Raw genomic sequence first — 10,276 nt, forward strand, 5'->3', positions numbered from 1 at the left:
AGATAACTTCAGATAAATCGGTTTTGGAAATTTTGGTTTTAATTATAAGATTAGTAGGCTTTAAATTAATTTTAGATACGTTCCGTAATTGATCAGTTAATCACGCTTGAACGTTGACAACCATATACTATTTCTGCTCACAAACCTGATTTTAGTTACTAATTTGCAATATTAGATAGAGAAATGGATCACGATTTTTTATGACTATATCTTGATTATACCGAATCTGCCGATTGTAAAGCCGATCGTACGAATCGGCTGGTCAATTACAGAACGCACTAAGTCAGTTTAAGGCCTACTAACTTTATAACTAAAACCAAAAAGTTTTCGAGACCGATTTCGGAACAATCCTTTTGTCACGCCGACAATCGCCATGATGATTTTACAATTACGCATGCGCAAGGGAGGAAATTTACCCCTTGCCCCACACATGTTGGCGCAAGCCGGATCACGATAATTTATTTATATATAATATATCTATAGATCCAATAAAAGAATTTCATTTTTAGGAGTCAATTGGAAACAAATTCTTTTTTTTAATTGGACTTGCGGTTGCAATTCAATCGATTCAAGCGCAACGTAGGATTTTGTATCTTTTAGTAGTAGCACTCAACGACTGGTTAAACGCTCTTTAATTTTCAAGTAATGCAACTCAACGATAAGACTTAAGTAAACAACAACAAGTTGCAGGTAACATGGAATTTAAAAAAACTGTCGAACGTGGAAACTATTTAAATGTTGAAAGTGGAACGAAAGGTAGTCGATTCTTAGAAAGGAATCAAACACCAATTCGTCAGTCCTACATTCGCTCATCTGTAATCGCGTGAAACGTAACGCGTGGCGAGTGGGTGTGTGCGAGCGATTAAAATCACTGTCACGTATGCGAGATCACAAACCACCAAAGTTTTTCAACAATATGTGAGTATGAATATCCGCAACGACAGGAGCAAACTCGAGTGAAAGGTCGTTAAAGAGGAAAAATATATCGACGCTTATATGATCCGGCGATTATATATTGGAACATCGCTTTCTACTCGTCTTTTTTCTCTTCTCATGTTAATCAGAAGTTTCCAATCATTTCCTTTTGCGGCAATGTATCGCGAATCGCGACAGAGATGAGTTTGATCGTCCGATCGATTCAGTACTTTCTACTTCGCATCCAGAAGCAAATTCTTCCTCCGGCCAATATTATTCAATAGTGTGATTCAAAGAATTTCTTAAATCGATATTTAATTTAATACATACTATAGAAAAGTGAGAAATTTGAAAAATATTGTATTTTCTCGCGTTTAGTGTTTTGTATTTCCGTACAGATGCTGTTATGTCGGTGAAGATATCAAAAAGATAATAAACTTTGCTGCATATAATGCAATTTGATAATAGTTTATGCAGTTGTATCTTCCATTAGAATCTTATTTCGCAAAGATGCACTTTTCAATACCGGATACTGAGGAATTTGTGGACGAAGGTGGGAATGCATATGTTGTGAGTATCTTGTGAGTATCTGTATGGTAGACTGTGTATTTTATATGAAAAAGAATTTGTTTATACAAGTTATATATATTTATAAATATTTGTAGATTTATGTAAATAATAAGATTTATATTTGTATATAAAGTCCTTTTTCCCATTACAGGGATATAATATTCATATCAATGGATTATTCCATTGCACAGTGAGATACAAACAGCTGCACAATTTGCACGAGCAGTTGTCCAAGGATCTAGACATATCATTACCGATATTCCCACCGAAAAAATTCTTTCCCTTGACTATCAATCAGCAGGAAGAACGGCGATTGGCTTTGGAGAAATATGTTCAGTCAATCGGTCAGAATGTAGCCATAAACAATTCTGAGATATTAAATGGATTTTTATTAAATGCTCAACAAGAGACTGTAGGTGGTCTGTCCAAAAATGAAACCTTGGATATATTTCTCATGAATGGCTCAAAGATTTCGCTAAATGTTTCTACTGGAGAACATTCTGGTCAAATCTTAAAGGTATACACATGATCCATTTTTTTCTGCCAGAGTATACTTTTTACTCTATGCAAGACAACAATATTCGATATTTGTAATATGAAGTGAACGATAACTGTTAAAGCATTTTTGCTTCTCTGCAGGCTTTGTGCAAACATGTAAAGCTAATGGATAAATATCATTCCCACTTTGCATTATTTATCATTATGCAAGAAGACAATGGCAACATCAGAAGTGAGTATGTCTACTTCTTTATGATGACTGATTAAAAATTTCCTTCTGACACGTGCATTGTTTCTCTAGTATTACGGAAATTACAAGATTTTGAGTCACCGTATATAACATACAAAAATATACGTTCCATGGATACAAAAGTCGTTCTCAAAAAGAGTTATTGGGACACGGCGTATGACATTGAGTTACTGAACGACCCGATAGCTCTGAATCTCTTGTACATTCAGACAGCCGCGGAGATTCGCGGTGGTTGGATCCCGGTGAGCAGGGAACTGCAGCAACATCTGGAGAACTCGCAGAAATCCGGGAACAAGGAGGAAGTACGTTTACCGTGTGAGACCGTTTGACCGAAATGTTTGAGTGATTTGTTTTGCGCACGTTATTATTATTTCAGTATTTGAATGTAGCTCGTACTTTAAAATATTATGGCTACATACAGTTTGCACCATGCTTTTGCGATTATCCCCAGCACGGTTCGAGAGTGTTACTTGCTATAGGTAGAAACGAATTGAATTTACGCATTCTGTCGTCGGAGGAAGAGCACGAGGTTGCGTTCAAAGTGTCGCGAATGCGATGTTGGCGCATCACCACCATGCAAAATGTGAGTATCCTTTAAGGAGAGACACTTGGATCTCAAATTGACGCGGCAATTGAACACAGGGGATGGAGCATTGCGAGGATAACGAGTGCAGTTTGGAGTTGTCTTTCGAGTATCTAGTCGCCAGAAACGAATTGCAATGGATTACGATCGCTTCGGAGCAGGCGATCTTAATGTCCGTTTGCCTGCAGGCCATGATCGACGAGCTGCTGCAGAAATGCGTGGTGGGGAGCAAGACTCAGGTTGCTAGATGAAACGCTTCGGTACACTTAAGGCCGGTTGTTCCAATTTCTACTCGGAGTAAGTTAACTCTGATAGTTAAATCATATGTTTATCTTTGTTTTTTCTTCAATTTAGACAAAGACAAACATATGATTTAACTATCAGTTAACTTATCAAGGAATTGGAACAACCTATCCTTGGACAGTCAAACCGGCTCCGACCGCTAATACGTGATATTTACAGACGCTGCCTCAGAAGTCGTGGACGTACGTTATGAGGGACGGCCAGAGTCGCATCACTATGGGCTCGCCGTCGCGAGAACGTGCCAATAACGAGCACTCGACTAAAGCGGGGCCAATTATAAAGAAGCTGGCTAATAAGTTGTCAGCTGTGAGGCTGAGAAAGTCGAGCGACTCGCCAACCGTCGCCAGGAGGATTCAAGAAACGCACACGATGGACCTTGACGTCATGGAGAACAACGCTTTTCGTATGATAGGTGATGATGATTTATAGAGCGATTTATAATTATCGATTGAGCTTCATGGGCGACAAATGGGCACAGTGATATATAGAGTAACAAAGTATGCCTTATACGTATATCTAAACGATATGGAGAAGATATATATTTTAGGAGATTTATTGCGAGACACTACGAAATATTTTCCGACTACTTACAATTAATGACCGGTAATTTTATCAGAATTTTTTCAGATTGTTGTATGTTGTTACGTATCTTTCGCATCATGTGATGGTACATGTGATTAAAATGCATTTATGTATATAAATGCATTACATCTTACAATGTTGTCAAATCATGACAATGAATCGTCATGATTGGATATTGATTAATCGTAAATTATTAAAATAATTAATTAATTAATCGTAAATTATTAAAAATTATTAAAATATCGACTCGTACCAAAAATATACGAAAAGATTAACTCTTGCCAAAAATTCGCGAGTCAGAAAATGTCGTTTAATAAAAATGCAGTGCTGTGTAAGGTACTTACTGATAAAATTGATATATTAACGAATTAATCGTGTCTGAGAGAGAGGATGGAAAGAACGCATGATGTTTGCATAATGTTTTATTATTGTTAAACAAAATGATCAAAAAGGCAGCACGTTAATATTTGCTCTCGTAATTATCTTAAACAGAACTATCAATATATCTCGCTTTAATGTTAAATAGCAATCATCCTATATGTTGTTATGTGTGTCCTATATCAGACTATTGCTTTCACTAAATCATTCACTCGGGAAACATACTTCTGCCTTCAGTCTCTATATTTCTCAGCCAAACACTGTAATAGATCGTACAATACACAAATAAGATGAACGTAAGATGAGATAATATCGTCGTAAAAAGGAGAATCACGTGATTAAATATGAATACAAAGCCATACCTCAAAAAGTGAAAAAATAAAAACGGACTTACAATATGCCGTTGTTGTACGAAATACGTAAATGTAAATTCTCGCATGAGACGTGATCACGCTCACTAAGTGACCGCTAGACGACCGATAGTTACGTAGAAAAAAAAAAATGCGTCGGTGTGCTCTTTTGTGATACTTTTTACGAACTGCAAGTCTTTGTTTCGTATTCGTTAGTAGACACAAATCACAAATTATAAATACTTTAAACGGGAGGACTTTGTGATAGCGCGAGGAAACTGTAAAAAATCTATATATGTATATATATATATATATATAATTTATAAATCTTTATAATTTTATCTAAATATGCAATTTACAAACACATGTTAGACCCGCATTAATAGCATCGGCCGACTGTTAATGCGAGCCTCAGTGTCCCGATGTATTGCTATGAATTGTGTGAAACGTGTACAATAAAACCGTAAAAAGCGATGCGTTGAGAAGATCGTTTGTACGAACTAAATTATTAAAATAAAAAAAAAGAAAGAATGTATAAAGAAGACTCCGTAACATGATACAGATCGCGCTTCGCGCTATAAAACAATATTCGGAGCGTAACGACGTAGTTACGTGGAGCAATGCAATGTGTTCTCGCTCGGAATCTCATTAAAATGCTGAGACAATTATGCTGTGTTACACTTTGTTCGCAGGGGATCAGGACTATGAATATTATACGCTTCGAGTCGTTCGGACCTTATTTCACTGACAGTGTGCATACTTTCTATATCAAAAATATGTCGTTATATATTCTGTATTATTATACTCCCTAAAAGAAGAAAATTAAGGTCAGTTCTGGCTATAGCGTTTTAAGTATTACAGCTCTATTTCCGCTACTTGCAAAATAGCCCAACGTCAGCAAAGAATTACTCCACTACTGGTTACTTGCCATTTTTCCGTGTCAATGGCACCGTACAAATATATCTATTTCGCGACGCGATTGCAAAAAATATGCGATGAAAAATTTCGATGCTTTATTATACACAAGATGATTATTGTAAGGCATTACCATGTACGAATTTGTCCTTTATACGATTCTAAAAATACCGTCGTCATCAGTGGAATCTGATGGATTTCAGTTTTCAACAATTTTCGACATTGCGATCGAGTAAAATTAGGGTATACTGGAATATTTTCTAATACGGAAGACTAATACTAGTACGTTCGTTCATGAAATATTTCTCATTAGAATGCAGCGTCGTCGCCGTTGCTGCTGCGTGTCGAAGAACACTACCCGTTACTTTAGAATTGTGTGTGACCATATTGGTGTTTGCAACTCGGGGAAAGTAAATCCGATCACTCGCGGAATCGACGTAAACTAAAGTTAATATTAGTAGACGAACGAATATATAGAGAGTCTATCTATGGCAGTAGAATAAAAAGTTAATTAAATCATACAGCCTTGTTCGCTTGTCTGAGACTGCCACAATCAAACATGACATTCGCACACTCAAAACCGCTCAAATGCCTGACCGTTTAAAAGTGCGCTTTGTGAGCGCGTGAACTCCTCCTCTCTCGCACGAGACGATTCCGTTAACGCAACATTCTCTGGGTAAAATGGCATTATGGATGACTAGCGCGCGTAACGTGACAATACAATGCGACACGATACCAATTTCATTTCAAGCGAATATAAAATTTCTCTCTCTCTCTCTCTCTTTCGATTTCAACGATTGTAATCATGATGCGTTTGCTCTCTGCAATATCTCTCTAATTGCATATCCCTCTTCCTTCACTTTCTAACGGGCCCTAACGGGCCCGGCAATATTTCTACAAGAATAGGATATATTTAACAGTAAATAGGTAAACATAATACAAAAATTAAGTATAATGGTTGTTCCGTCACTAAATCGCGTAAAATAATTTACATTGGTGACGTGAGGCTATTAGCTATTACTAGCTAGAACACCCCAGATTCATAAAGAAAAGCAACATTGATTTTACGGATAAACAGGAAACATTCACGATCTCGCTACGTCTCTCGTCTCTTGTCCGTTACTTGAGGTAAGATATTCACGGTGTGAGCAGCAATGTTCTTCTCTTTGATGAAACCAGGGATGACGTGAATAAAATCTATTCATTTATACAACTGTACACCCTCTCTCTCTCTCTCTCTCTCTCTCTTTCTCTCTCTCTCTCTCTCTCTCTCTCTTTCTCTCTTATCTATCGTCGTCACTCGTTCGCGTGGAGAAGGAAACCGAACTGTTAGAAGTTCTGCTGGCGCTTCCGTTTGGTGTCCATGGCATCGAGAATAGGCTGTCTCTTTGTCTGATACCTTTTTCTCAGCTCGTCGATCTCCCGCTCCATCTCCGCGTCCAGACTAGCCATCCGTTGCTGCAGTTCCTCGTAGGAGAGAAACTTCAGCTGCAGGACATGGTTGTTTATCTATATTATCAAGTTTTCTTTTTTATCATGCCTAGAGTGGCATCACTCCGGATAATTCGAGCCGACTATATCCCCCGTTGTGAGGCACACAAGAAAATTATTCGTCCTCACAGGGTGACTACTGTAAACTACAAGCGCTAAGGTAAGAGGCGCTACTTACAAAATCGAAGTCACGTTCCGTGAAGACGTTTTGGAACTTGGATATGTTGTTGTGAGGTTGCTCCGGCACAGGATGGGATATCTGATTTAACTGTAGTTGCAGATGACTCTGAAATCTTTGAGATTCGGTGGGACTTTGCAGCTCCAATTTGTTCGCGTTCTCTGCATTATGCGCTCCCAATATCTGTCCATTGCCCTGTGTCATAAAATGTGATGATGTCAACATTTCCGGTAGGCAGACGCAGGTGCAAAAAGTCATGATAGATGCTTGTGATATTTGTCAATGCAGGACAGTTAACACAGAAAAACAGATTAACGATATCGATCAAAGCAGCAGAAACAAAGACGGTACATGAAGATATCTAAATGCTCATAAGAGCAATGCTCATAAAATCGATCAGGTGTCGAAGCAGGCTTTTACCTTGCCGATTTCTGGTGCTTCTTTCTTATCAAAATGATCTAAGAATAAGGGTCGATATTTCTTGCCGGATTCCACAGAGCCAGTATTGTGTCCTGGAAGCAGTACCAGTTCTTATGTTAATTATACGTTATTTTCCTCCCCGAGGTTCTAAAATTATAACCAAACGGTCTACTGACTCTTCATGGTAGCTTCGGTATCGGTGTCGCTATTGATGACCATCGTACCCAAGTCCAACATGGCCGAAACTAAAGTACCCGTGTCTGGAAGATCGTGACTTGGCACTAGAGTTCTACTGTCCTCCGGTAGCGGCTTCATCGTTCCACTGCAATCGTCCTCATCCTTGCAACGGAGACACAGTAGCGTTACGGATCATTACAAATGAACCGAGACTGATATTCATGGCCTGATTTTATATTTAATATCGTCTCAAGTTTATTCGTAGATGGCCAATGAAACAATTTGTGATGAATGAAACAGCATCTGAAGATAAACTTGAGACAACCTTGAATGTAAGATTAGACTATGAATATCATCTCCTTGAAAACTTGAAGATGACAACTACCGAATCATCTGCCTGGTTTTGACTTTTAATCGCCACGTTGTTTATAACAGCTCTATGCGCACTTTGCTTCTCTCGTATCTCATGAGCCTCAGCGATCATTTGATTCAGGATACTCGGCTGCTTAGCGTTACCTGCAATCATGCATTAATAAAAACACTGCAAAGATTCAAACGATTGATCAACGCAATTCTTGACTCACCTATGAATTCGTGGTGTAAAAGTTCGGTCGCGGTAGCTCTCTCTTCCGGATTTTTTACAAGGCACCCACTGACAAAGTCGATGAATTCTGGACTCCACTGATCAGGTTCTCTAAAACTAGGCGGCGGTTTAGTCGGGATCATAAATATCGCCCTCATCGGATGTATGTCGCCGTATGGTGGCTTGCCCTCAGCCATTTCCAAGGCTGTGATACCGAGTGACCATATATCGGCGACGCAATCGTAACCAATCTCTTGTATCACTTCTGGTGCCATCCAGAATGGCGTACCGATAACTGTGTTGCGTTTAGCCATGGTATCCTGTAAATGTAAAAAAAAAAAACTTAGATCCAGATATTATTCAGACCTCCTTCTCGTAACTCACCGTTAATTGACCAGCCACACCAAAATCTGCCAGTTTTGCGTGGCCTTCATTGTTCAGGAGAATATTTCCAGCCTTGATATCCCTGTGGATTTTCCTTCTCAAGTGCAAGTACTCCAGTCCTTTCAGGGTATCGCTCAGGATTGTTGCAATCTCATCCTCTTGCAGAGTTTTCTTCCTTAACCTCATTATATCGCTAACAGACCCTGCTCCACAATATTCCATTACAATCTGAAAGTTGGAATTGTATGGATAAATTGTGAAACATCTCTCTCTCGATAAATAGAGCCAAACTTGCCAAATTACCCATAAATCTGTATTCTTAAAGTAACTTCCATAATATTTAACAACATAAGGAGAGTCACATTGTTGCATAATTGAGATTTCCTTAATGATCTCTTGCAAATCCGTATCCACTGGTACTTGTTTAATAGCAAGCACTTGTCCACTTTCCTTATGCAAAGCTTTGTAAACCGATCCATAAGAACTGCGAAGAAATAGGTATTTTGAAATCATTCATGTAAAATATTTTTCTATCTATCGCAGAAAGATACTAAGAACTCACCCTTCCCCTAGTTTGCATATAATGTCGAACACTTCCTCAGGTTGTCTCGTCAGACTTTCCTCTGATAGCTTTTTTAATTCACTGGAAATAACATGAATACATTCTCTCAACTGTAATATCACATCTATGTGTGCGCATCCTGTTGTGAAAGTGACAAAATAATTTCCCTGTGCGTTTTGTGTACAACTTATTTTTTGCAAGAGTCTAGATTTTCGTGGAATCATTTGAAGTTTATCTCCCAACTATATCTCTAGTTTCACATTCCATAAGCGGATCAACTTTAGTTTTTAACAAGCATATAAGACCTTGTAAGGCGCATCACGCCAGCATACGAGAGAGAGAGCTCGAGAGAAAGGATTGCAATGTGGTAAATAATCTTTGAACGATCATTATTGCAGGTTAACAAAGGGACAAAGAGTCGGCTGGATTGATTCGGAGCGGGATATCGGGGTCGATCATTTCATCCTGGAAATTCCACGCTGTGGCAGCTATAAATAATCTCTAAAGATAAATCGGCGGCACTGAGCGCGAGCAGTCAGCCGTGGGCAAAAACATAAAGTAAAAACAATCGAATACCTCTTCGAAGACATCTTCGCGTCGATGTCAGATCGGGGAATCTTGAATAAAAGCACGCGCGGTTATTTATATTGGAAACAACATAAACGCGAGCGGAGTGTTTATTATCATGCCGCGAGCGGAGGTAACATGGCCAATTAAAAATAGAGGGTATTACATTTTTGTCAATAAATTAAAGTAACCACAACCGAAATATCGAAACCTTCGACTATCGGCCATCGTAGATGGTGCAGCTGACGAAGGGTTCGGGAAGGCATTAAAATACGCATATATATCCTTAGGCCCGTTTTACACGGAAGACATTTTTGGACTCCGGAGCGTGCGTGGATATCGCGGAGCGAGGGAATGAAAACGAGGGAGGGAATTTCGGCGGGGAAAGTAATCTGCGACGGTGCCGCGCGGGAGCGCCACGAGCGACGAATTGAGATTTTGAGTATGCTCTTTTCTTTTTTTTGTAATTTTGCCGGACACTCGCGCACCTTCCCGTATACACTTCTCTCGTCGGAGTAAAAGAGGAAGTTGTGCCTCTAAGAAATCCGGGAGGAAAATAAATAAACAAGA

The 10,276-nt window shown here is 38.9% G+C and overlaps 2 protein-coding genes across 4 annotated transcripts; one reads left to right on the top strand and one right to left on the bottom strand.

Moving 5' to 3' along the window:
- Positions 1-475: 475 nt before the first annotated feature.
- Snx17 (sorting nexin 17) lies at positions 476-5,331 on the top strand. Of its 2 annotated transcripts, none has more exons than XM_025296690.1 (8): positions 476-918; positions 1,314-1,485; positions 1,637-2,002; positions 2,125-2,215; positions 2,285-2,535; positions 2,685-2,816; positions 2,876-3,055; positions 3,279-5,331. In XM_025296690.1, the coding sequence occupies exons 2-8, from the start codon at positions 1,387-1,389 to the stop codon at positions 3,546-3,548; spliced, it is 1,389 nt and encodes a 462-aa protein (XP_025152475.1). In that variant the 5' UTR covers positions 476-918; positions 1,314-1,386; the 3' UTR covers positions 3,549-5,331. The 2 variants fall into 2 exon arrangements, with proteins under 2 accessions (XP_025152475.1, XP_011145882.1); XM_011147580.3 differs by having other exon boundaries at positions 479-918; positions 2,610-2,816.
- Positions 5,332-6,108: 777 nt separating this feature from the next.
- hpo (serine/threonine-protein kinase hippo) lies at positions 6,109-10,149 on the bottom strand. 2 transcript variants are annotated; one of them, XM_011147583.3, is made up of 10 exons: positions 9,716-10,149; positions 9,140-9,220; positions 8,881-9,061; positions 8,578-8,805; positions 8,195-8,513; positions 7,996-8,126; positions 7,610-7,772; positions 7,434-7,525; positions 7,014-7,208; positions 6,109-6,832 (listed from the first exon to the last, which is right to left on the bottom strand). In XM_011147583.3, the coding sequence occupies exons 1-10, from the start codon at positions 9,727-9,729 to the stop codon at positions 6,674-6,676; spliced, it is 1,563 nt and encodes a 520-aa protein (XP_011145885.1). In that variant the 5' UTR covers positions 9,730-10,149; the 3' UTR covers positions 6,109-6,673. The 2 variants fall into 2 exon arrangements, with proteins under 2 accessions (XP_011145885.1, XP_011145884.1); XM_011147582.3 differs by having other exon boundaries at positions 6,109-6,853.
- Between the last annotated feature and the right edge of the window lie 127 nt (positions 10,150-10,276).

Source organism: Harpegnathos saltator, unplaced genomic scaffold (genome assembly GCF_003227715.2).
Source record: "Harpegnathos saltator strain DR-91 unplaced genomic scaffold, Hsal_v8.6 scaffold156, whole genome shotgun sequence".
Lineage (NCBI taxonomy): Eukaryota > Metazoa > Arthropoda > Insecta > Hymenoptera > Formicidae > Harpegnathos > Harpegnathos saltator.